Genomic DNA, 27,453 nt, shown 5'->3' with positions numbered 1-27,453 from the left:
AGTTTTCAATGATCCAATGCATGTTGGCAATTTGATCTCTGGTTCCTCTGCCTTTACTAAATCTGGCTTGAATGTCTGGAATTTCATGGTTCACGTATTGTTGAAGCCTGGCTTAGAGAATTTTGAGCATTACTAGTAGGTCTGGGTAGGATCTAAAAATCTGCATTTCTTATAACTCTACAAGCGATGCTGAAACTGCTGGTAGGTGGATGTTTGAGGATCACTGTAACACTCATTACAAGATGTACTTTATCATTTGGAGTAGAACAAAGCTCTTTTTACTCTCCTCATGGTGCCTGATGCCATTTCTAGTTTGTCAGCTCACTGTTAAATATTTTGTTAGGTTGGTGCAAATGTAATTGAAGTTTCAGACTGTGAATTTTAAATAATTTAAATGAGTCTCAAATGCATCTTTATTAATCAAGATAGGAATAATTACAATTCACAAATTTCTGCCAGACAACATAAGTTTGTTTATTCCCAGAGCATAAGAACTGTGCTTTGGAATTTGACAAACGCTTGGAAAGCATTTTCTGCCTCCTGATGGTTCTGGAAGAATCTTCGCTGCAAGAAGTTGTCAAGATGCTTGAAGAAGCGGTAGTCAGTTTGCAAGAGTTCTGGTGAATATGGCAGATTAGGCCAAACTTCATACTCCAATTCCTTCAACTTTTGAAGGCTGGCTGTGCCGTATGCGGTCAGGCTTTGTCGTGGAGAATTGGGCACTTTCTGCTGAGCAATGCCAGTTGCAGGGTTTGCAGTTTTCAGGACATCTCATCAAGTTGCTGGGCTTCCCTGGTGGCTCAGATGGTAAAGAATCTGCCTGCAAGACAGGAGGCTCAGTTTCGATCCCGGGGTCAGGAAGATCCCCGGAAAAGGGAATGCCCACCCCCTGTAGTAGCCTTTCTTGGAGAATCCCCATGGATAGAGGAGCCTGGTGGGCTTCGGTCCATGGGGTCACACAGAGTTGAACATGACTGAGTGACTAACACTTTCACTTTCACTTTCCATCAATTTGCTGAGCATACCTCTCAGATATAATGGTTTTACCAGGATTTAGAAAGCTGTAGTGGGTCAGACGGGCAGCAGACCAACAAAGAGTGACCATGCCCTTTTTGGGTGCATGTTTGGCTCTGGGAAGTGGTTTAAAGTTTCTTCTTGGTCCAACCACGGAGCTATTCATAACCAGTTGCTGTATAAAATCCACTTTTCCTCGCACATCAAGAGCTGATTGAGAAATGGTCCATTGTTGTTGTTTAGACGATTTTTGTTTATTTGCAGTCAGCTCGTGAGGCACCCACTTATGGGGCCTTTTCACCTTCCCAATTTGCTTCAAATACTGAATGACCATGGAATGGTTGACATCGAGTTCTTAGGCAGCTTCTTGTGTAGTTGTAAGGGGATCAGCTTTTGATGATACTCTCAGTTGGTTGTTGTCAACTTCCAATCACCCACCACTGCTGCACTCCTCATCTTCAAGGCTTTTTTCTCCTTCGCAAAAGTTATTGAACCACCACTGCACTGTATATTCATCAGCAATTCCTGGGCCAAAGGCACTTTGATGTTGTGAGTTGTCTCTGCTGCTTTACAACCCATTTTGAATCTGAATAAGAAAATCACTCAAATTTGCTTTTTGTCCAACATCCTTTCCCTAGTCTAAAACAAATAAAGTAAACAGCAAATAATAATGAGGAAATGAGCAAAAAAAAACCCATAAAGTGAGAAATGTGCATTAAAATGGTGTATAACAAAACCACATTTATTCAAGAATGTATTTCAATATCAAATGGCAAAATTCAACAATGCAAAACCTCAATTACTCTGCACCAACCTAGTAGAGTGGACCACTGCCCAGTATTCCCAGTAGTTGTGAAGCATGTTTCTTAGAAAATAGTTTGGGTCTCAACTCTTTGAACTGAGGACTGGTAGGATTGGTTCAAGCCACCAGTTTGTACTTCAGTTTACTTGTTCCTGTCTTGTAGAGAGCTCTTTTTCTTTCTAGAATCTACATTTTCCTACTCTCCCAAATAAAGGGGGATAATTTGGCAATATTAAATTATTCAAAATACCTTCTGAAAGACGCTACATGATCATTGTCTTTTATAATGAAAAAAGCAAAAGTAAAGTTGTCTGAGCTTATATTGTAAGTGCTGCTAATCTAATTTTCCATCTGATCTTTTTTAAAAATATTTAAATATTTATTTTACTGCATTAATTGTGGCACATGGGATCTTGGTTGCCCCATGTGGTATATTTCGTTGCATTGTCCAGGCTCCAGAGTATGTGGGCTAAGTAGTTGCAGCATGGCATGTGGGATCTTCATTCCCTGTCCAGGTTCTAACCCATGCAGGTGGATTCTTAGCCACTGGACTACCAGGAGAGTCCCTGGTCTTTATTTGTAGTGATGGATTTTCTAACCTGAAGTTTTTATACTTTAAAAGTTTGTTTGTATTGTTAAAGCTTCTTCCTGCCAATTGGTAATTCTCCTCCTCTATCACCTATCTTGCACCATCCCTTTGGTGCGGGTCCTCCATTTTGTGTAGGATGCTCAACAGAAACATGGTCTGTTTGTTTGATTGTCCTAGGCTAACCTTCAGCATCTTCATAAAGCTTTGGGAAATTTCTGGGCTGTGGATTTCTCTTTCATTTATTATCATAATGGCATTTTGGTGCCCTTTTTTCTCATTTGTTCTCCCAATGGGAAGCACAGTGGAGGGAAATAATTTCTGTGGGTGGCCTGGAAAGACAGGGGACAAGTTCAGGTAAAGATGCAAGCTTTGCAAAAGTATTTCACTTCTAGAAAATGATTGGGTAGAAAACTTTATGTGTAAAATGAATCATTTTGAAGGTCTGAAGAAAGCAGCCTTTCCTAAGGCTTTCTCAGATCCCAGTGTGCAGCAGAGTAAAGAGAGATTGAAGGTGTTACTGATGTGAAATTGAGGAAGCTTTTAAATGGAGGGGGGAGGCCTAGGCTATTACTGCTAACACAGCAGGGGCCTGGCAGACACACTATGGAATCTGTCCAATAATTTCAACTACTTATGACGTCCAATCCATAAGCAAGGCTTTCAAAGTTAGTAGGAGGTATTGGCCAATAGCAATTCAAGTTTCTTGGTTTTTCTAAGTCCTAAGGCTTACACCTCATCTCTGAGTCGTCTTTTCCAAGAATTAAGAGTAGATGCCATGGATCTAAGGAAATAACTGATGAGTAGATGTCTCTAAGGAATTAACTGAAGATTGTACTGAGAATTCGAGTGTTTTTGGCTTTCTCAGGCATTGATATGCATGCCATTAGAATCTAAAGCACAAGCTCAGCTGAAATTTCCTACTTGCACAGAAGAAGCCACCTCAACATTGATATTTTAAAATTTCAAATGGTTACCTGAGTTCAAAATCCAAGTGTGAAATTTCACCTGTTCTGGGCAGTACTCAATACTTAATACTCATGTTAATGATTAGTACCTCTTTCCTTTAGATCAAGTTGTCCTAGCTAACACTTTTGTGGTTTGGAGATGTGAGTTCATTTTTAAACCTTTGAAAATCCATGCTTTTTTTTTTTTTTTTTGCTTTAAAGGAAAGCAGAGACTCATGTTTTTGTTTGTTCATAGAAAACAAGAAGTAAAGTAACAGTGGGATTATGTTTATTCACTCAGCAATGAAATTCTTTTAGGATGACTCTTTCCAGATATTCACAGTTTGTTGTGATCTGCACAGTCAAAGGCTTTAGCATAGTCAGTGAAGCAGAAGTAGATGCTTTTCTGGAATTCTCTTGGTTTTTCAATGATCCAATGGATATTGGCAATTTGATCTCTGGTTCCTCTGCCTTTTCTAAATCCAGCTTTAACATTTGGGAGTTCTTGGTTCACATACTGTTGAAGCCTAACTTGGAGAATTTTGAGCATTACCTTGCTAGCTTGTGAAATGAGTGCAATTGTGCATTAGTTTGAACATTCTTTGGCATTGCCCTTCTTTAGGATTGGAATGAAAAGTGATCTTTTCTAGTCTTGCGGCCACTGCTGAGTTCCAAATTTGCTGGCATATTGAGTGCAACACTTTCACAGCATCATCTTTTAGGATTTGAAGTAGCTCAGCTGGAATTCCATCACCTCCACTAGCTTTGTTCACAGTGTGGAAAATTCTTAAACAGATGGGAATACCAGACCACTTTATCTGTCTCCTGAGAAACCTGTATGCAGGTCAAGAAGCAACAGTTAGAATTGGATGTGGAACAACGGACTGGTTCCAAATCAGGAAAGCAGTACGTCAAGGCTATATATTGTCACCCTGCTTACTTAACTTATATGCAGAATACATCATGCAAAATGCCAGGCTGGATGAAGCACAAGCTGGAAACAATGGAAACAGTGACAGACTTTATTTTGGGGGGCTCCAAAATCACTGCAGATGGTGACTGCAGCCATGAAATTAAAAGACGCTAGTTCCTTGGAAGAAAAGCTATGGCAAAGCTAGATAGCATGTTGAAGAGCAAAGACATTACTTTGCTGACAAAAGTCTATTTGGTCAAAGCTGTGGTTTTTTCAGTAGTCATGTATGGATGCGAGAGTTGGACCATAAAAAAGGCTGAGCACCAAAGAACTGATGCTTTTGGACTGTGGTTTTGGAGAAGACTCTTGAGAGTCCTCTGGACTGCAAGGAGATCAAACCAGTCAGTCCTAAATGAAATCAACCCTGAATATTCGTTGGAAGAACTAATGCTGTAGCTGAAGCTTCAATCCTTTGGCCACCTGATGCAAAGAACTGACTCACTGGAAAAGACCCTGAAGCTGGGAAAGATTGAAGGCAGGAGGAGAAAGGGATGACAGAGAATGAGATGGTTGGATGATATCATCAACTTAATGGACATGAATTTGAGCAAGCTCCTGGAGATGGTGAAGGACAGGAAAGCCTGGGGTGCTGCAGTCCATGGGGTTGCAGAGTAGAACACAACTGAGTGACTGAACAACAACAAAAAGTTTTCAGATTACCCATTTATTCAATAGGTCTTTTAATATATATTTACTATAAACAATATATTTTGGGACTAGAGATGAATTATGCTAGCCTGAAAACTGGACAGAGTGGCTTTTAAATGGGTACATTTGAATCTCAGATCTTACATTGTATAGGTAATGTAGAATATTCTATGGCTATTTTCCATGGAAATAATCAAGTGCAGAGTTGGTTCTTGGACGTGAAGTCACACTCACCTTTCCTCCCTCTCTTTCTTTCCTCATTCACTTGCATCTCGACCTGCCCTTTTCTCCAACCCAGAAGATTGGTAGTACTATGTACCAAAGAGCCCAAATATCACTGCATGCTCAGAATCTTTGAACAGGGGACCTGAGTCATATTTGGAATAACTGCTTTAAAAATTAAAAGAATATACTTTAGATTCCCTTGTTTCTACTGCTCATTTTTGAGCCCATCTGATTTTTATTCTTGCTTCCAGCTTTTACACTTCTACTACTGCTAAAACATAGAACCAAGGAGATCTATAGCAATACTGGCAGGTTGTTGTTATGACATTCATTTCATAGGACAGTTCTTGGAATAAGACTGTATTTTCTCAAATGTGACCCTTAGCATGTCCTTTAGTGTGTTCTTTATCCTGTAAGAAGAAAAATACTTCTCTTGTTCTGTTGGAGTGGGTCAACTTACAAAAATAAAGTATTGTCTTTATAAGCTTTTAAAAGATTCAGTTTCAAATATGACAGCTTTTTCTTCCAGCAGTTATGTATAATTTCTTAGTTACTAACTTTAAGTAGTTTAAACAAGTTAAAAGTCAAGACATTGAGGAGAGATTTAAAAAAATAACCTTTCCTAAGTTAATTTTAAATCCTAAAGGCCACATATATCTTTATAATCCAGGTTTATAAAAATGCCAGCTATCAAATTTGATACTGAAAACAGGATACCTCACAAGCTTTGTGTAATAAGGTACAGTATAAATAAAATTAGAACATCATGTCTGTCCTTCCTCAACATTCCCTCTTTGTAATACTCCCCAAAGAAGAGATGTCTGACAAATTTCCCCTCTATTGCTCATGACCACCTTTTGCATTAGACATATTTAATTTTATAGGTTAAATATTTTAACAAAATGGGGGTAAAGATTTTTAGAGCATTTATTTCTAAAGAAGAATTAAGAGGAAACTTGAACATAATACCTTTTGTTGCCATCAATCTTATTTTAGCTCCTTATAGTCCATACTTTAGCTGGTTTTTCTGTATGATAATCTTAAACTTTCATAGTTTATAATTCACAACCTGTCTTCATCTTTATCAGATCATCACAATGATCTTTTGAGGGAAAAAAAGGGTGGATATTATGTCTAGATCTAGAAAGTCTCATAATATATATGCATGTTGTGTGTATATACATACATAAATGTAGGTAATGCAGTGTTCCTACATTTTAGTCCCCTTCCTGCAGAGATGAGGAAGTGAAGACTGCTACATCAAAGTTTCATGCAGATTAATTTATCAGAGGAGATGCTGAGAGAAGGGAGATTGCTGAAGCTTGTGGCCAAAGCATTCCCTTTTGATCCTATTTGAATATCGTTAAGAAATAAATACTTTTCATATACACAGGAAGTCAAAGTTGGTGTTACTAATATTGGCCAGCTTGGTGGAGGTGGTGTACAGGCATAGAATAGAGGATGGGAAGGACTGATGTTAAAGCTGAAACTCCAATATTTTCGCCACCTGATGTGAAGAGCTGACTCATTTGAAAAGACCCTGATGTTGGGAAAGATTTAAGGCAGGAGAAGGGGACGACAGAGGATGAGATGGTTAGATGGCATCACCGACTCAATGGACATGAGTTTGGGTAAACTCTCAGAGTTGGTGATGGACAGGGAGGCCTGGCATGCTGTGGTTCATGGGGTCACAGAGTCAGACATGAACTGAACATGAGCGACTGAACTGACTGACTGTAGAGATATGTTGATGAAGCTTAAGAATCAGCTTAGTGGTTGAAAGCTACCCTTTACAGGTTTTTCTTATTGCCATGCCCCGGAATTCGTGAGATAACTGCCAATGGGTTAAGAATGAAGTATGTAACAATTTTTCTGGACAATGCTGGTGTTAATCAGGTTTTTTGTCTTGGCAATACAGATAATAGCTTTTACAACTGAGGCAACCAAAGAGTAAAATTCCATTGTAAGTTACTTTAGTTATAAACCATGGAGTGATAAATCTATGGAGGAGGTATTAACTAGGAATTCAGTAGCAATGCAGGAGTATCGCAGTTTACAACAGATAACTGTGAAAAGTTGCCTTCGAAAAAATTTTTCAGCTCATCAAAGCAATTTAATGGAGAATTACCTTCTATTTTGTAAGATCACACGTTAATAACAAATAATGCCTATACCTGTGCATTTCCTACTTTAGATATAGGTCCACGGTAACAATCATTCCAAACTGATTAAAACATTAAGAGATAGAACTCTCATTGTTGTACCGATCATAATCTTACACGTATCAGCCCTAAACAAACAAAAAGCATACAAGCCAAAGATGGCTATATATATAGTGTGATTTTATGGTTTCACTTTTGAAATTTTAAAGTGACCTCACAGAATAAAATCGCGATGTTTCTTCAATCTATCCTTCAATCAGGATTTTTGATCCTAGACTAGTTCCACTTATCCTGGGGCCAAACAGAATAGGTAACCCTGTCCCTTTGTTTATTTTGATGCTGAACATGTGGTAAGAGCACATAAGGATATGTTACAGGACCTGAGCGGTAAGGGGCAAAATTTTCAACAGGCCTAAGTGTAGATGAAGAAAAACACCTCCAAGTATACAAGGAAAGACGTTTCTTCTTGCCATTTCCTGAGTTCTTTGCAGGATGCTCTGGAACTCAGCAGGTATAGACCTTCCCTCTAGTGGATTTGGGGGCGAGAGGATTTAGGTTCAACTTCTGCTTTGTCAGACTTGACAAGGATTACTAAACTCAACTGTCCATCAAAACTGACTTGATGGGGGTCTAGGTTAGGTGCTGAGCAAGGGGAAATTTCAAGTGCCAAAAGAGGCTGAAGGTAACGGCCGGTTCCTTAGCTTCCATCTGGGGGCGCGAGGCCTTTAGCTGTTCTAGCCTCTCCGGTTGCACACTGGAACCGAAGATCTCGGCTCCTCTGCCCGAGTGCGCTGAGGCTGAACCCCATCGGGATGGAACTTGGAGACGTGACCCCGCGGGGACCTGCCCCACGGTCAGCGGAGAGCAGCGGTGAAAGGCCTGCAAGCGAGGCTGCGGGTCCGCGCGTCGCCCGCCCAGATTGTGACGGCCGCCCGGCGGGGCGGGGGGGGGGGGGGCTCTCTGCCTCATCGTCCCGGCGCTCAAACATCTCGTGGGCCACGAACATGGCTGCGCCTGCCCGCTCGGACCGACCCCGCGGCTGCCTCTTGAGAAGGCGCGGCGGGCGCGGGGGAGCGAGTGGCTCTCCCACACTTGCGCCCGGCAGGTGCGTGGAAAGGCCGAGCACGTCTCCGGGGTAGGATAGGGGTGAGAGCGGGAGAGATGAGATCGGAGCGGGCGCCCCTAGCCGCAGTCCCCTCCGGGCCGGCAACCTGGCCTCCGCTCACTTCCGCCGTCCCCGCCCGGGCGTGCTAGTGCGCCTGCGCCCGCGCCCCTCACGGCGGAAGTGGTGCGACAAAGCTCGGTCCGCGGGCGCCCGGGGGTGCGGGGCGGACCCGGGGTGCGGGGCGCGCCGGGGCGGCGGGCGGCGGGGAGGGCGGAGCCCAGGAGGCGGAGGCGGGAGCGGACCAGCACGGCCGCATCGAGCCCGGGCCGGCTCGAGACCGGTCTCCTCACCTGCTCCCCTTCCCGCCCCGCCCGCCCTCCCGGTCACCGCCCTCACGCCGGGAGAGGCGCCCGTACGGCGCCGCCGCTTGGCAAGCCGCTCCCGCGAGCTTGCGGGTGAGTACCCCGCAGCCCAGAGAGGGGTCTGGGGCTTTGAGGGGGAGGGCTCCCGGATTACCCACTGTCCCCCCGTTTCCAGAAACTTCTAGGTCCGGGGGGGCGTCCATAGTATCCGGCTGGGGGCGTCTCCGGGGCGCTGCCCGGCGGCGTGAGTTGGGGGATGCGGGCGGCCAGGGCGCGGGCGCGGGCGCGGGCCCTGGACCTCCTGGGGCGGTGGGCGGTGGTCCCTCCCCGCCCCCGTCAGCGCTGCTTCTCCGGTTTCTCTTGCAGATGCTGCTGCTAGGGGTGGTGGGCGCAGCCGCGGGCCGCGTGGCCGGGAGCGGGGGTGACAGCCTGGGATTCCGGGGGCTTCTCTTGTTCTCCTCCTCTCCTTCTTCCCAGTGTGGCCGTGGCTGACACTAAAGACTTTGTAGCCATCAACCCAAGTGCAGTTTCGATGGAAGATGAAGGTAAAGGCCCCCCGCCAGGCGGGTTGCAGCGCGGAGTTGAGGGTGTGGTGGTTGGCTTTTAAGTTGTCTTTTCCCACGGTTTTGGTTCCGATTTTATTTTTTTCCTTCGATTGTGAAGTGTCCAAGGAATCGCCTTCCTGAGATATCTAGCTTGTATTTTCGTAACATAGGGAGTTTCAGAAATTAAGGTTCTGTAGGGTGACTGAGCTTGATAATGCTTTCCGGAGGAACCTGCTTTCTTTAGCTTGGGGTTTGGAAGCGAAGTTTTCATTTCAGATGGCATCTCTGCTGTTTCCATAGCTCTCAGAGAGGAATCACTCCAGGGGAGGTGGAGATGGGAAGGGAAGGCTCTGCACTGCATCCCTCTGTATTTGCCTTTATTTGATTTAACTGGATTCCTTTATAAGAACGAAATAATTTTTTTTATTAAGTTCAGTTTTGGGGAAAAAAATTCAGTGTTTTTCAGTTCACAAAAATCAACTCTGACTTTAGCTAAATATTATGAGGTGATTTCCTTTCTTAAAAAAGTTCCTCCTCGTTTCAAAACATGCTTTATAGGAGGTTGACAGTGGAACCTGTTCGTCCACTGGACCCTGCAAATACACCGGATTATCATTCACATGTTACTTGATTCCTTTGGCCTTATAAAGTATCTAATGCTTTCATACACAGCACTGTTTTTTTTTTTTTTTTCTTTTTTAAAAATCGTTGAACAACTCTAAATAAATGTCGTTTTTTCTCTCTTTAAAGAACCACACTATTCTTTGGACTGACTTGTGTGTGATCATCTTTTTAAATTTATTCCTTTTTTTTTTCTTTAAATAAAGCGGGGCTGCAAGATGCTATGAAAGACGTTTACAGATCACATTTTGTCCTCATGTATCTTTGGTTTTTAAAATCTGCACCTGGTACAGTGGAGCTGCAATTGGGCTTTCTGGCTGCTTTCTAATTTGTTTTTCCATTGTTGAAAACCTAAGGTTGATTGTACTAAGTAGGACTAGTTACTTTAAAATAGACGTTTCTTATATGTGATAATCTATTTTGTTGTCTGAGACCCTTGGGATGTGAGAGAAATATGACAAAAGGCATGATTATCTTGCTTAATTAATTTTACTCTGGATGGATAATTGGTAGAAGACATTTTCTGAAATACTAATGTAAATAACTGCAGAGGATGTTTACTGTCTAATTGGATCTTTAGAAACAGCATTTGAAAGCAGTGATTTTTGCTGGTAGTATGGAAAATCACCTTTCTGAATTTTTTCTGCCTTGTCTGTATTAGTAGCTTTAAGGAAGGCAGATCTTTTCCTCACAAGAGACAAAGAATATTAAATGCATTGACATACGTGTTTGCTGGTAGTTGCATCTTAAATAACATGTGAAACTTGAGCTTCTGCTTTTAGAATGTTACCAGAATTAAGAGTATAGCCTAAAGTCAGTGGATTGTTACATGTTGCTTTTCTGTTTCTTGCTCTTTCTTGGAAAGGAGTATGACTAATAAAGCCGATTCTCATTGTCTGTTGGGGTGGGAGGGAGTGGTTGTGAGATGGGATGAGGTGGGAGGGAGTGGTTGTGCCTTGGAAGCTGGGTGTACACTTGGTGGCTGACTGAGTCTTGGTACTTTATGGTTAAATAATGATTTGGCCTCATAGTAAAAGGTTATTCAATTCTTAAAAACTGGTGGTGGTTTCTGCCTCATAATAATCGAGGCCATTTTTGTCAGCTTTTCATTCCCATAACACTGTTTTTTCCTTTTTCTTAAAACATTTTTAAGAACTTGTATATAGCCTAGAAATTTTCAGAACCGATTGGCTGTTTTGAAATACATAGATCGCTTTCCTTTTTATAGACAGTGTTCTGTCAGATAAGATATATTAGCATCTTATGGGTGTGAAACAAATGGATTGGAATTATACCTTAACCACTAAAAGTTGTGTGACTTTTAAGTAAATTCATCTTTCTGAGCCCCTCTGGAAACATCTATAAATGGGATTGATAATATTTAGCTTACATATTTCGGAGAAGGCAATGGCACCCTACTCCAGTACTCTTGCCTGGAAAATCCCATGGACAGAGAAGCCTGGTAGGCTGCAGTCCATGGGGTCGCTGAGGGCTGGACACGACTGAGGAACTTCACTTTCACTTTTCACTTTTATGCGTTGGAGAAGGAAATGGCAACCCACTCCAGAGAGAGAAAGGCTAACATTGAAGATATGCATTGTGGAACCAGACAACTTGATTTGAATGCTGGATCCCCACTTACCATCATGTGGCCTTGTGCACATTAATACAGCTGGTTTTATTTCGGTTTCTTTATCTGTGAAATAAAGATATTGATAAGAGTTTACCCAGGTAATGCAGTGGTAGAGAATCCGCCTGCCAGTGCAGAAGTGCAGAAGATGCCGGTTCGATCCCTGGTAGGGTAGATGCCGTAGAGTAGGAAATGGCAACCCACTCCAGTATTCTTTCCTAGAAAATCCCATGGACTGAGCAGCCTGGTAGGCTACAGTTCATGGGGTCTCAAAGGATTGAACATGACTGAGCAACTGAGCATACACACCACACCATTTGAGTAGCATTTAGATTGTTAGTGTTTAGAAAAAGTATGTGGCAGTGCTCAGTAAATGTTAATTGTAAGTAGCCTTGCCTAGTGTTTACATAGCAATGTTGTTATAACATTGAATATTGAAAGGGGGTACAGAAGTGGCCAGAATGCTCTGTATGAAGTTGTCATTATTAGTTACGGAATGGGTAGAGTTAAGGGCAGAATTTTCTTTAGTGTTAAGGCCTTAAGCCCATAGAGAAAAATTGGAGCTCTGCCAACAAACCAGGGGACAGTGTAAAAAGAGGCAGGCTTAGATTTGAATCCTGTCAGGTACTTTTTTCCCCTCTCCTAAAAGTCTCACGAGTTACTCAGTTTCTAAAGCTTTCTTAGGTGCTGAGTTTTTCCATCTGTAAATGGGCTAAATGCCTTTTTTTGGAAGGTTAGTGTAAGGAGAGAATGAAGCCTGGTATGTAAAGTGCCCAGGAGGATGGCTGATACACAGCCTGGTGAGTGTCTGAGTGATTGCTTGCTGCTGTTCCCCAGAAACAGAGACAACTCTGGCTGGTGTGTAGGTAAGTTCCCCCTACCTCTAGGTGTGCGCAGGATGGAACTGCCAGTGGCCCCGGGAGCAGGAGCCTCGAGGTCCTAGGGCGTGTGCCATGTCTACAACTTCATCTGTTTGACTCCTTTCAGCCATGGTGCTCATTTCTTTCTGTACTTCAGTTTTGATTCTTCTGGACCTTTCTCCCACTTTATCGGCAAACCTTGACCAGTTTTTAGCCTTCGCCTCCAGAATGAATACTCCAGTCAGTCACTGGAAGTATCTGAAGTGTTAGTTTCCTGGAATTTCAAGGACTGATCGTATACTTCCATTCGTGGGTTAGGATTTTATCCACATCCTAGATCAAAGCAGATAGCTTGTAGGAATTGAAGATACACAAATAAATGGCTCTTTTTTTGATTTTTAAAAAATTTATCATTTGGATGTTTAAAAGGATGATTTATTAGAAAAGCTATTTCTAGCTGGATAATTTGCAAATCCTTCCCAATAGTGGATTTTTTCCTTTGGAACAGAGCTGGTCTTTTCCATAGAAAAATCACTATAAATTTAATATACATGAAACTATTTAATGTAACCTTAAATATAGAGATTAATAACCTTCAAGATTTTAGGACATGCTTAATTTAAGGTTAGAGGATAGGCTAGTCCATCTAGAATAAAATCACTTGAGCTTTTTGGATAGCATTTGAAAATGTTAGTATCTTTGCACTTTTTAAAATAGTTTCTTATTCAAGTTCAAATTGTTAATCACTGGAAATGTGTTAAGAAAAGATTGTGTTAGGATAGTTGGAGGAACTGTAAGGAAAAAGGGATGAGAAGCCATGTTAATTGTATTTCTTTAACAGGAAATAATAGAACACCAAGTTGTAAAAATATTTCATATCTTTAGCTGTGGAAAACAATTTATTATGTTTGTCATTTTGTTAACAAAATAAATTAGTATTTCTAGAAAAGAGTTGAAACTAAAAGAGATTATGTGGTAGAATTTTATAAACTGTAGTAATTTAACCCAGAGTTCGGATGCTGCAGAAAACATTGGTAAAATGTAGTCTTCTGACAATTCAGCCCTAAAGACGTGATTTGTCTTAATGTTTTTATTATTCATTTAATGTCAGTAGAATTAAACTCTGTTAAATGAAGCAGTATCAATCACAATATTCTAGGGAACATCCCCCTTGAACCTCAGGGCTGATTTTGTTTTGTGATCTTGGTTGACCATAATCTGTTTAAATTTCATAATCAAGTTTAAATTTTGTTTTAAAGTAGGAAGGAACACCTTGGTGATGGTTTAGTTGCTAAGTTGTGTCTGACTCTTTGTAACCCCATGGACTGTAGCCTGCCAGGCTCCCCTCTGTCCATGGGATTCTCCAGGCAAGAATACTGGAGTGGGTTGCCATTTCCTTCTCCAGGGGATCTTCCCAACCCAGGAATTGAACCCAGGTCTCCTACAATCAGGCAGATTCTTTACCAACTGAGCTACAAGGGAAGCTCTAAGAACACCTTAGCTTGATGGTAAAATTAGCTGGGATAATTTTAAATTACACCATTGTTACATGTAACATCTTAAAGATCTCTTTCTACGTTCCAAAGTTCTTCCCACCTTTACTTTGTTAAAAGATAGATTTTCTCTATAGTAATTTCAGGCATCAGTTGTGACAAGGTTATTTTTACAGTTTTCATGAGGACAAGTGTTGGTAAAAGACAGTAAAGTAAAGACTTGTTGGGTGAACTCTTGGTTAATGCCATCGTTTCTTGCAGGAAAAGATTTCTCAAAAAAAAAAAAAAAAGCCTTTAGTGCAATTTCCTCTTGAATTTATATGGCTGGTGTTTATATGCATTGGTTAATATGTCTTCCAGCTTTAAGGTTTTCAGTTAATACCGACAAAGGTATACATCTTAGAACTTGTCTTTTCTTAGTATCTGGGAATTGGTTCCAGGAACCCAACAGATATCAAAATCTGAGGATGCTCAAGTCCATGATCCAGAATGGTGTCATAATTTGCATATAGCCTGTGTACATGCTCCCTTGCGCTTGTAAGTTATCTCTAGACTGATTATAATACCTGCTAAGTCGCTTCAGTCGTGTCCGACCCTGTGCGACCCATAGAAGGCAGCCCACCAGGCTCCCCGGTCCCTGGGATTCTCTGGGCAAGAACACTGGAGTGGGTTGCCATTTCCTTCTCCAGTGCTGGAAAGTGAAAAGTGAAAGTGAAGTTGCTCAGTTGTGTCCGGCTCAGCGACCCCATGGACTGCAGCCTACCAGGTTCCTCCGTCCGTGGGATTTTCCAGGCAAGAGTGCTGGAGTGGGTTGCCATTGCCTTCTCTGTTATAATACCTAATGCAATCTAAATGTTATGTAAATACCTGTAGAAACAATGCAAATAGTTGCTAACATGCAACAAATTCAAGTTTTGCTTTGTGAAACTTTCTGAAAAATTTTTTTTTTTTTTTTGATATGCAGTTGGTTGAATCTGCCATACAGAACCTGTGGATAAGGCGAGTCGACTGTACAAGGCAATTACTCATATTAGGTTAGTTTAGGCTAAGCTTACTGGATACATTTAGGAAAAAATGGAGTGAAATAGAGATGGGAATACCAGACCACCTAACCTGCCTCTTGAGAAATCTGTATGCAGGTCAGGAAGCAACAGTTAGAACTGGACATGGAACAATAGACTGTTTCCAAATAGGAAAAGGAGTACGTCAGGGCTGTATATTGTCACCCTGCTTATTTAACTTCTGTGCAGAGTACATCATGAGAAATGCTGGACTGGAAGAAACACAAGCTGGAATCAAGATTGCCGGCAGAAATATCAATAGCCTCAGATATGCAGATGACACCACCCTTATGGCAGAAAGTGAAGGGGAGCTAAAGAGCCTCTTGATGAAAGTGAAAGAGGAGAGTGAAAAAGTTGGCTTAAAGCTCAACATTCAGAAAACGAAGACCATGGCATCTGGTCCCATCACTTCATGGGAAATAGATGGGGAAACAGTGGAAACAGTGTCAGACTTTATTTTTCTGGGCTCCAAAATCACTGCAGATGGTGACTGCAGCCATGAAATTAAAAGACACTTACTCCTTGGAAGAAAAGTTATGACCAACCTAGATAGTATATTGAAAGGCAGAGACATTACTTTGCGGACTGAGGTCCGTCTAGTCAAGGCTATGGTTTTTCCTGTGGTCATGTATGGATGTGAAAGTTGGACTGTGAAGAATGCTGAGTGCCAAAGAATCGATGCTTTTGAAGTGTGGTGTTGGAGAAGACTCTTGAGAGTCCCTTGGACTGCAAGAAGATCCAATCAGTCCATTCTGAAGGAGATCAACCCTGGGATTTCTTTGGAAGGAATGATGCTAAAGCTGAAGCTTCAGTCCTTTGGCCACCTCATGTGAAGAGTTGACTCATTGGAAAAGACTCTGATGCTGGGAGGGGTTGGGGGCAGGAGGAGAAGGAGACAACCGAGGATGAGATGGCTGGATGGCATCACGGACTTGATGGACGTGAGTCTGAGTGAACTCCGGGAGATGGTGATGGACAGGGAGGCCTGATGTGCTGCGATTCATGGGATCGCAAAGAGTCAAACACGACTGAGCGACTCAGCTGAACTGAACTGATTTATAGTAGGTTAAAGAAAGAGAAAGACAGTAACAGCAAGGTCAGAAGCATCATTTTAAGATGGTTCGTAACTGGGCATCTAATTCAACTTCAGTCTTTCTGCATCTGGTATTAGAGAATGTATGAATAAGATTATGTCTTTAATATTTCCGTTAATGATAATTTCTTAATGGAGATCTTTTGGCTTGGCTTTTGATCATTTCATGATGAGACAGACTTAAATTTGTATCCCTCATGAGGAAATAATAGCAATTTAGCACAATGAATTTCTTTATTCTTTCAAAAAACTCTGAGATATTGAAGGATCCTTGTAGAAATTATTTATTTATTTATATAAAACAAATAATCTGATAAAGTTGGAATAACAGTAGGACCCTGACACTGAATATATTTGCTACCCTCTATTGGTGTTTAATGTTCAACTCTTCACAGGAAAACTCAGAATAATAAGGCAGAAGTATTTAGGATGTTACCCATAATACTTTTCTTGATCATTGTTTTGTTTTCTTAACTGTGAATTATAAATTAAAACTTTTGATTAGGTTGTGAATTTCAGGTACTGAATTTAAAGTTATCTTGGTTGTGATGTCTTAAAGTCACAACAAATAAAGCATTTCCTAAGAACCATTAATATAATGAAGTGTCTGCATAGAATAGAGATCAACTTTAAAACAGATCCTGGATTTTTGTCACCTCAAAGCCTTTCATTTGCTAAATAAATTAACATTTTGGTGCTGTATATCATGTTACGAATGTGTTATATATGTCTTCATTGAATTCAGTTCAGTTCAGTCGCTCAGTCGTGTCTGACTCTTTGCGACCCCATGAACCGCAGCACGCCAGGCCTCCCTGTCCATCACCACCTCCTGGAGTCCACCCATGTATGCAGTTATTTCACTAGATTTGTTTGATTGTCTGTTTTGGAGTTTCCCTAGTGGAATGTTCACTGCACTTACCTCTGCATTTATACATTGGGATGGGCAGAAATGCTAGTTGGTTCAGGCTTTCTTTGGGAATCTTATCTCACTTCCCTCGAGTGTCAGTTCTACATTCGCTTGGAACACACAAAGGGACACACAAGTGCCAGGAATAGCATGAGAGCCACTTTTTAACGGCAGGTGAGCTAATCTCTCGGTGTCCTTTTCTTAATGCTTGTCAGGGCTGCTGTTTACTGTGATGGGATGTTAAATTTCAGTTTCCTTTCCCACTCCAAAAAAGAGGATATGGTGTTTGCTGACCACTCTTTAATATCTGCCAGCCTCCGACCCTAGAGGTTGGTAGTCTGTTATAATACCTTGATGTGTACCCTTAATTCATTTGAAGGATCAAGAGGTAAGTTTCTTCTGATTTCTGCTGGTGGTAGAAAGGAGGGGAACTGGCCATGTATCTACATTAGAATGATGGAAATGGGGGGTAGGGATGGATGAGAGAGCCATTTTACTCCTCCAGAAAACTAGCAGAACTTGGACAGTATCACAATAATAGGGAATGCTGGGGAGGGTTGAGTCAGAAATGACTACAGCTGTAGAACCAGTGCAAGTTGGTGAGTGCAGGTGCTGCTGACTGGCTGGAGGAGTTGGCTGATGTGGGGGCTGGCCAGAGGGACGGTGTTGAAGGTCACATTGTATGTGGAGAGAAGTTTGTTTTAAAATTGAACATCGCTTGGGCCAGAAGTCATCGAAAAAGCAAGAGTTCCAGAAAAACATCTATTTCTGCTTTATTGACTCTGGCAAAGCATTTGACTGTGTGGATCACAATAAACTGTGGAAAATTCTGAAAGAGATGGGACTACCAGACCACCTGACCTGCCTCTTGAGAAACCTATATGCAGGTCAGGAAGCAACAGTTAGAACTGGACGTGGAACAACAGACTGGTTCCAATAGGAAAAGGAGTATGTCAAGGCTGTATATCATCACCCTGCTTATTTAACTTCTATGCAGAGTACATCATGAGACATGGTGGGCTGGAAGAAGCACAGGCTGGAATCAAGATTGCTGAGAGAAATATCAATAACCTCAGATATGCAGATGACACCACCCTTATGGCAGAAAGTGAAGAGGAACTAAAAAGCCTCTTGATGAAAGTGAAAGAGGAGAGTGAAAAAGTTGGCTTAAAGCTCAACATTCAGAAAATGAAGATCATGGCATCCGGTCCCATCACTTCATGGCAAATAGATGGGCAAACGGTGTCAGACTTTATTTTTTGGGGCTCTAAAATCACTGTAGATGGTGATTGCAGCCATGAAATTAAAAGATGCTTACTCCTTGGAAGGAAAGTTATGACCAACCTAGACAGCATATTAAAAAGCAGAGACATTACTTTGCCGACTAAGGTCCGTCTAGTCAAGGCTATGGTTTTTCCAGTAGACATGTATAGATGTGAGAGTTGGATTGTGAAGAAAGCTGAGCGCTGAAGAATTGATGCTTTTGAACTGTGGTGTTGGAGAAGACTTTTGAGAGTCTCTTGCACTGCAAGGAGATCCAACCAGTCCATTCTAAAGGAGATCAGTCCTGGGTGTTCTTTGGAAGGAATGATGCTAAAGCTGAAACTCCAGTACTTTGGCCACCTCATGTGAAGAGTTGTCTCATTGGAAAAGACTCTGATGCTGGGAGGGATTGGGGGCAGGAGGAAAAGAGGATGACAGAGGATGAGATGGCTGGATGGCATCATGGACTCGATGGACATGAGTTTGAGTGAACTCTGGGAGTTGGTGATGGGCAGGGAGGCCTGGTGTGCTGTGATTCATGGGGTTGCAAAGAGTTGGACACGAGTGAGCAACTGAACTGAACTGAGAGAGGTTTTCATTGATCACAACCGTAGGAGGATGCTTTTGCCATGCAGTGGATAGAGGCTAGTGATTCTGGTACACATCCTGTGATTTACAGGACAGTCCCCCTGTCCCTACCAGAACAAATAATTACCTGGCCCCAAATGTCAGTGCCGCTGAGATTGAGAAACATTGTTCTAGCCAAAGCCAAGGAAGTTAACTCCTCTAAGCCTTGGTATCCTCACTTGTGAAGGGAGAATGATGACTCTACCTCAGACTTGTTTAGATCCAGTAGGGCAAGATGTGTAAGTCCTTGGCATGAAAAAGCTGCTCAACAAATACAAATTTCCTTTACCTTGGTTGGTAAATAGAATTGACATTACTTTTGGCATTGATCTTTCTTCTAACTTCAAAGCTTCACATATTTTTCTGTGAGATGAGTGGTATGCCTAGCAAACTATAGCAGCTTTTATTATCTTAATGCTTTTCTCGTAGTTTCTTCAAATTATGTTGTTTTTGACTGTTGGCTTGGGGTTTGAGTATTTCATGGTTTGTTTCTATTAGTAGGCAAAAGTGTTAAAATCGAGATTAAAAGTTTTAAATCTAGGTTAAATTCATCTAGGTTAAATTCATTATTTCACTAGCTTTCAGAAATTCTACTGTTTGAAAGCATTATTACTGTTGTTTGAAGTGCTGTGAGTTATTTGTTTCAGAAAATGGCAGGCCTCCTGTCTGTGATGTCCTTTTCCTTTTTATCCAGTTACAAAATTTCAAGTAGCCTCCTCTTAGAAGTCAGTGATTTCTTTCAGATTTGATTATTTAGGTTTGGATAGGTGGGACTTTCATTTGCTTGTCAGGTATCTTTTTATTCTCTTTTGTTAAGTGTGGACATTACCACCAGCTCATCCACACATGTTTGGGACAGGAAACATGTATTTTCAGTTCTAATGCAAGGGACCATTCTAATATTCTCACTGTGTTTAATGTTTCTTTACGTGTATATAGTTGTGTGGCATTGTCATTTTTGAGGAATCTTTTACTGGTATCTCTGTAGGAAAAATGGAGAAGGTAATGGCAACCCACTCCAGTGTTCTTGCCTGGAGAATCCCAGGGACGGCGGAGCCTGGCGGGCTGCCGTCTGTGGGATCGCACAGAGTTGGATACGACTGAAGTGACTTAGTAGCAGCAGTAGCAGCAGCAGCAGCAGCAGCAGCAGCTGTAGGAAGAAAAACAGTTCTGTTTTCCTATACATTAATTTCCCCATTTGTCACAAGAGATTAATAAAGTAAAGGTGACTTTGTGGTAGCAAAGTAATTGTCATTCAGCTTTTAAATCTTAAGATTCAAAGTTGGTAGCTTTTGATGCTATTGTATCTGACCACAAATTGCCGAAAGGGCTTTTACACCTCCCTGCTGTACCTATAGCCATTTAAGTCAGGTAAGTACAGAGTGTGAAGAAGGCTACAGTCATGTCTTTGATTTCATAAGTGATTGGTTTGCCATAGCCTGTAAAATTAAGTCCATTAGTTAACTTCTGTGTGAAATGAGTGTCATTGACATAGGAGGAAGGAGGAGAAGGAATCTAGCATTTGTCTGTAAATTACAAGGAAAGTGATTCCTTTAAAAAAGGAGGGCTGCAGTCTGTTTTTAAACTCTTGTTATTACGATAAAAAGTTGGATGTTTTATAATCTGTGATTTTTCTTCGTAATGTAATAATTCAATTGTAATTAATACCTTCCTTGTGTGAGGAGGTACTTTGAAACTGCAAGCATCCTGCATCTCATCATACTTTTCACAGGCCAATTTTTGCCTCTGTTGGAGGCTCTTGCTGGCGGCAGTTAATACTGTGGTGATTATTTAATGATGATTTTCTGTTTCTTCTGTCAGAAAGGAAGAACACTTCACCCTTCTAGGTTTTGCTGGCTGGTCTAAGAATTAGAATGGCATGAGACAGATTAACAGGAGAAAATAAAATTTTAATTTGTATGTACAGGAACCCCACAAACAGAGACTGCACATATATGAGAGGTTCAAAGCCAGGAAAGTAAAATGAGATGAGTATGCCATTCTGAGCCAAGGAATGGGGTTAGGGGCCTGGGGCTTCCAAGGACAAGAGGGTCATGTTTGGTAATTAGATATTCACTTTGCCATATTGATAAAGCAACTTAATCTCTGGTTGTAACTCTTTTTCTGGGTAAAATCGCTAGTTCAGATTTTGTAGTAGGTTGTCAAGGGTTGAGCAGTAGTATCCTTTGAGCATACTGGATTGCTTTTGCCTTTAGCTCAAAAAAACCCACATGCCAAAGTGGAATATCTTGGGGAGACCTGTTCTGAACTCCTGTACTCTCATTCCATCTATATTTGTTAATTGCAGTTCTGTGTTAAGAAAGAATTGATGTTTTCCCTCCATTTACTGATTGCCCAATTATTTGTTTACATGGATCTGTGGATATTTATTTTTACTGTATGAGTTAAAACATAATGCTTTGTTGCTCAAATCATTCCAGCTTTTGTTTTTGAGAACAATTACAAATTTGCCTGCTGTGTCCTTTATACAATGCATCTGTAATTTTGTGAGTACTAATTCACTTTCTGATACCACAGTTTCTAGGTACATTTCATGTTTTACCTGTTGGCAACAGCCATGGAATCAAACCATTTTTTCAAAGAAGGCAGATTCATTTTATTGGAGATTGGTGTCTAGAAGCCAAGATCTGGGGCCAGGTGTGCTCAGTACTGTTGGGATGTTAACTGTTTCTAGGTCCTCTCAGTAGACAGAGCTAGCACACATATGTATAGTAATACACGTTTGTATAATAAACATACATTTTTATTTCCTTATCTATCAATATGTAAATAAAAATCACGAGTTCTTACTGATGCTGCCACTTCCCATCCCATACCTCAAGACTCATTTAGTTCCCCTACCCTCTGGCCAGCTTTTTTCTCCCCTTTCATTTCCTTCTCCAAAGGTAGGAACCCAGATTCTTAGCCACAATATATTGGCTTCTTTGCTCAGTCCTTGTGCACACCCACAAAAGTAGTTTCGGAATTGCTAACCTTTCCCCGTGTGAGAAACATTAATTTCTTTTTCCTGCTAAGATGAAATAATCACCTACATAGTTTCCATCCTTTTCTTCTTTGTGTTTTTGTTGTCTCTGATTTTCTCTGTTTATGTTGCGTTTGTTAGTAAATTGAAGTTTCTGTAGTTATTTTTTCTGTTTTTTTCCCCCTTTAACCTTTATGATATAATGAAGTGTTGAAGAACGTATGCTCATGAAGAGTTGCGCTTTTCTGAGTTTGTTGCCTTACTCAAAGTTCTGTGTATTTATGCCTTTTTGTTTCTGGTAGGTGCAGGTCTGGTGTAGGTGAACTCCCTCAACTTTGTTTGTCTGGGAAAGTATTTCTCCTTCACATGTGAATGATAACTTTGCTGGCTAGAATACTCCTGAGTGACAGGTTTTATCTTTCAGTATTTTGAGAATGTTATTCTACTTCCTCCTGACCTTTCTCTGCTAAGAAATCTGCAGGAAGCCTTACGGGTTTTTTTGGTAGGTTAGCATCCTTTTATTCCTGGCTGCCTTTAAAATACCTGGCTTTTGGCAATTTTAATAAAGAGTGTCTTGGAGAAGGTCTTTTTGCATTGAGCTAATTAGGTGTTCTCTTAGTTTCATGGACTTGTTTATCTGGTTCCTTCTCCAGGCTTGGGAAGTTCTCACCTATTATTTCTTTAAATAAACTCTGCTCCCTTCTCCCTCTCTTCTCGTTGGATGCCTATTATCCTAATGTTGCCCTTCCTGAAAGATTCTGATAGCTCTTACAGAATTTCCTTTTTTTTAGAGTACCTCATTTCTGTTTCCTCTTCTCGTATCATTTCTAGGTTTCTGTCTTCAAGTTGGCTAATTCCTCTTCCATATGGTCTGCTCTATTTCCAGTGTTTTAGAATTCATTCTTCGTCTTGTTCGTTGAGTTGTTCTTCGGCTCCAGAATTTCTGTTTGGTTCCTGTTTAGAGTTTTAGTCTCTTTGGTGAAGTGTTCCTTCCGTTCATTAATTTTATTCTTGAGCTCATTGAACTGCTTTGATTTTTCTCGTAGCTTGTTGGTGTGTTGGGCGGAATCACGTTTTGTTGGATTGTGTAACTGTCTAGTGGTTGTAGATTGAAGGGGAGAAGCAAAGGTAGCTTTTCACTCTGATGTCTGAGAAATACATTTTTAAACTACAGTATAGCATTTTTCTTAGGTTTACAGTACACGGTCTAAATCTGTTTTCCAAAGTTCCTTAGGCAAGTTCTTTTCTTCCCTACATAATTTTGTGCAGTTGGGTCACCCATTTGCAATAAAATTCGGTTCGTTTATTAACTGTTTGTATTCTCTTTTAGTTTCTTTTTACATCCTGTTTGATTTTTAATTTTTAAAAATCTTTTGAAGTAAATGGTGATTTTATCCCTCTTCTATATATCTGTAATGAAGATACGTTCATAAAAAGGACTGGATTTGATTAAAGTTAGGTACAGCTATAGTGCGCGTTGACTCATAGCAGTTTATCTCAAAGGAACTGTGCTCTGGAAATAATTACCTTGTATTTGCTCATCTGGTTTCTTAGTTACAAGTCTCATTTCTCTATCTTCTACACTTGGGAAATTGTACTGTCTATGGTCCCATGACTATAAATGCTTGAAGTAAGTCCCCCAATTAATCTTTATTCAGGTTGTGTAGTTTTAAACCCAAAGTCACCTAGAAACTGAATACTGACTCTCTTTTTGTTGAGGTAGATCATGACAAATTATTTAGCAGATCCTGTCCTTTACTTTTTTTTGAGATGTAATTCATATACTGTAGAATTTGCCATTTTAAAGTACACAATTAAGTGTTTTTTAGCATGGTCACAAAGTCATACATTAATCTAATGCCAGAACATTTCCATCACCTCCAAAAGAAACCCCTTTCCCATTAGTAATCACTTCTGTTTTCTCCTTTCCCCACCCTCTGGCAGCTATTAGACCACTTTTTGTCTCTGAGTTTGCCTGTTCTGAATATTGCATGTAAATGGATAAATGTGACATTTTGTGTCTGACTTTTTTCCTTTTAGGGTGTTTCCAGTATTTAGCCATGTTATAGAATGTCATTTCATTCTTTTTTTTGGTTGTTGTATGCATATGCCATGTTTTGTTTATCCATGTATCAACTGAGGGACATTTGGGTTGTTTCTGATTTTTTTTTTGCTAATATGAATAATAATGCTGTGAACTTTCTTATACAAGAAAGTTATTATATTAATTTCTTCTCTGCCTTTCCAATACTTGTTATTTTCTTTCTTTCTTTTTTTTTTAATTGCCATCCCGTGGGTTATGAAATGGTATTGTTTGGTTTTGATTTCTATTTTCCTAATGACTAGTGATATCAAGCATCCTTTCATGTGCTTTTTGACTGTTTGCATACCTTTGGAGACATGTTTATTCACATCCTTTGCCTCTTTCATGATTTTGGTATTTGGTTTTTTATTGTTGAGTTTTAAGATTCTCTCTGTATTTTGGATCCTTCATAACAATATGTACTATGCCTCTACTTGCACAATCATACAAACAGGTTGATGTGAAAGTGTTTATTGCAGCGTTTATAAGACCCTTTTAAGAGGATTTTCAAATATTTCTCTCATTTTATATTGTCTTTTCACTTTCTTTGGGGTCTTTGGTGTTTTGTAGCACAAGCTTTTAAAATTTTGATGAAGTCCAGTTTATCTGTTTCCTTTCTTTTGTTGTTTGTGCTTTAGATGTTATATCTAAGAAACCACTGCCTGCTTCAAGGTGACAAAGATCTGTGTTTTCTTCTAGGAGGCTTATAGCTTTCAGTCTTGATCCATTTTGAGTTAATTTTCATATATGTGTTAGATGAGGGTCCTGCTTCATTCTTTTGCATGGAATATCCAGTTACCCAGCACTATTTGTTGAAGACTATTTTTTTCTCCATTGAATTGCCTTGGTACCTTTGTTACAAATCGTTTGACCATGGATGTATGAATTTATTTCTAGATTCTCAGTCCTGTGGCATTGATCCATATGTCTGTTTTGATACCTGTACCTCACTGTTTGGATTTTTGTAACTTTCGTACTGAGTTTTGAAAGAGATTGTGAACCTGTCAACTTTTAAAAACAAATTATTATTATTATTTATATTTTGGCTGCACTGAATCTTCATTGTTGTGCACAGGCTTTCCCTAGTTGTGGCTAGCAGGGACTACTCTCTAATTGTGGAGCATGGGCTCAGGGGTGCTTGGGGTTCAGTAGTTTTGGCTCCTGGGCTCCAGAGTGCAGGCTCAGTAGGTGTGGTGCATGGGCTTGGTGGTTTTGTGGCATGTGGAATCTTCCTGAACCAGGGATGGAACCAGTGTCCCTTACATTGGCAGCAGATTCTTAACCACTGGACTACCAGGGAAGTCCTGTTCTTTTTTGAGATTGTTTTGTTTAGCCTTAGCCCCTTGCATTCCCATATGAATTTAAGAATCAGTTTGTCCATTGCTGTAAAAAAGACAGAATTTTCATAGGCATTGCCCTGAATTGTCCTTTACTATGAAGATATGATGTTCTTTCATAGGTGCAAACATATTAAGATTTTTTTGAACATTTGGGTATCATTTTATTCTAGCTAACGTTACAAAGTGGCTTTAAAAGTTTGAGTTAGTAATATTTTATTCTTACTTTCTTTGCCCTTCTCTCCAGAGAATAACTTAGTGCTTGGGGAGCAGTAAGGGAAGCTGTATTATTCAGTAAATGGTGTTGGGGCTATTAGCTTACTTTTGGCAAAAAATAAAAAACAAAACAGTAAAGCTGGAATAAGAAAGACTTTTTATAAAAAACTAAGCATGAGATAAATATCAAAAACGTAGTGCAAAAGGGTGATCATATAAAATTTTAAAAAGAAAGAAAAAAAGTAAATACACTGTAAATCAGTGATAAAAACACTTGAAACAAATGATAAAAGTTTACTTTGTACAGATTGCTCTTTAAATCTATAAGAAATAGGCAGTAACTTTTAGGAGAAAGTGGCCAAAGGATATGGACAAGTGTTTTACTGCAGAAGGCCAATAGATACGTGAAAAGGTCCCCAACTTCAGTAATGAAGAAATGCAAATTAAAATAATGTTTTCCATTCATCAGACTGGCAAAGATTTCAAAATGTTGTTATGCTTAATCTTGGCTAGATTGCAGGGGAAATAGAATCTCCTGACAGGTGTTGGCGGAGAAGGCGATGGCATCCCACTCCAGTACTCTTGCCTGGAAAATCCCATGGATGGAAAAGCCTGGTAGGCTACAGTCCATGGGGTCGCGAAGAGTCGGACACGACTGAGCAACCTCACTTTCACTTTTCATTTTCATGCATTGGAGAAGGCAATGGCAACCCACTCCAGTGTTCTTGCCTGGAGAATCCCAGGGACAGCGGGGCCTGGTGGGCTGTCTATGGGGTTGCACAGAGTTGGACATGACCGAAGCGACTTAACAGCAGCAGCAGACAGGTGTTAGGAGTTCATTCGAAAAAATTCTTTTGAGAGCAACTTAGTGATAGTTGTCAGAATAAAAAATATACCCAGCAATTTCACATTCAGGAATTTATCTTCTATTTGTACTTGCATAAGCACTTCATGGGAAATAGATGGGGAAACAGTAGAATCAGTGTCAGACTTCATTTTTTTGGGCTCCAAAATCACTGCAGATGGTGACTGCAGCCATGAAATTAAAAGACGCTTACTCCTTGGAAGAAAAGTTATGACCAACCTAGATAGTATATTCAAAAGCAAAGACATTACTTTGCCGACTAAGGTCCGTCTAGTCAAGGCTATGGTTTTTCCAGTAGACATGTATGGATGTGAGAGTTGGACTGTGAAGAAGGCTGAGTGCCGAAGAACTGATGCTTTTGAAGTGTGGTGTTGGAGAAGACTCTTGAGAGTCCCTTGGACTGCAAGGAGATCCAACCAGTCCATTCTGAAGGAGATCAACCCTGGAATTTCTTTGGAAGGAAGGATGCTAAAGCTGAAACTCCAGTACTTTGGTCACCTCATGTGAAGAGTTGACTCATTGGAAAAGACTGATGCTGGGAGGGATTGGGGGCAGGAGGAGAAGGGGACGACAGAGGATGAGATGGCTGGATGGCATCACTGACTCGATGGATGTGAGTCTGAGTGAACTCCGGGAGATGGTGATGGACAGGGAGGCCTGGTGTGGTGCGATTCATGGGGTCGCAAAGAGTCGGACGCGACTGAACTGAACTGAACTGAAGCATATAAAGAGATTTGTGTAAAGATATTATATAAATATAATACAGCATTTATAATAGCAAAAGGTGGGAATGACCTAAACATCTGTCATCAGGAGGACTAAACTGGGGCACTACCGTATAATGAAGTGCTTTGTGAGCCATTAAAAAAAAAATGGGGCAGATCAGTGTGTGTGTGTATGTGTGTGTGTGAAGTCACATTAGTTGTGTCCTACTCTTTGCTACCCTGTGGACCATACCTCTGTCTATGGGGTGCTCCAGGCAAGAATACTGGAGTTGGTTGCCATTTCCTTCTCCAGGGGATCTTCCTGACCCAGGGATTGAACC

At 40.7% G+C, this 27,453-nt stretch overlaps 1 protein-coding gene across 7 annotated transcripts in view; it reads left to right on the top strand.

Annotated features, from left to right (window-relative positions):
* ATP2C1 (ATPase secretory pathway Ca2+ transporting 1) overlaps positions 1–27,453 on the top strand; it is a 160,470-nt gene that overhangs the window by 21,401 nt on the left and 111,616 nt on the right. The window contains exons 1-2 of one of the 7 annotated variants that reach the window (XM_069565608.1): positions 8,333–8,462; positions 9,191–9,369. The exons of 2 other annotated variants lie outside the window; for them this stretch is intronic. In XM_069565608.1, coding sequence (XP_069421709.1) covers positions 9,364–9,369 — 6 coding nt within the window. In that variant the 5' untranslated portion in view covers positions 8,333–8,462; positions 9,191–9,363. Of the gene's footprint in view, positions 1–8,332; positions 8,463–8,626; positions 8,918–9,190; positions 9,370–27,453 lie in introns of those variants that run through there. 4 more of the 7 variants (XM_069565578.1, XM_069565598.1, XM_069565568.1 and 1 more) reach the window with 4 other exon arrangements.

The sequence above is a fragment of the Ovis canadensis genome, chromosome 1 (assembly GCF_042477335.2).
Source record: "Ovis canadensis isolate MfBH-ARS-UI-01 breed Bighorn chromosome 1, ARS-UI_OviCan_v2, whole genome shotgun sequence".
NCBI classification, from domain to species: domain Eukaryota; kingdom Metazoa; phylum Chordata; class Mammalia; order Artiodactyla; family Bovidae; genus Ovis; species Ovis canadensis.
Note: the sequence above shows the minus strand (reverse complement) of the source record. Positions and strands in the feature narration are given on the sequence as shown.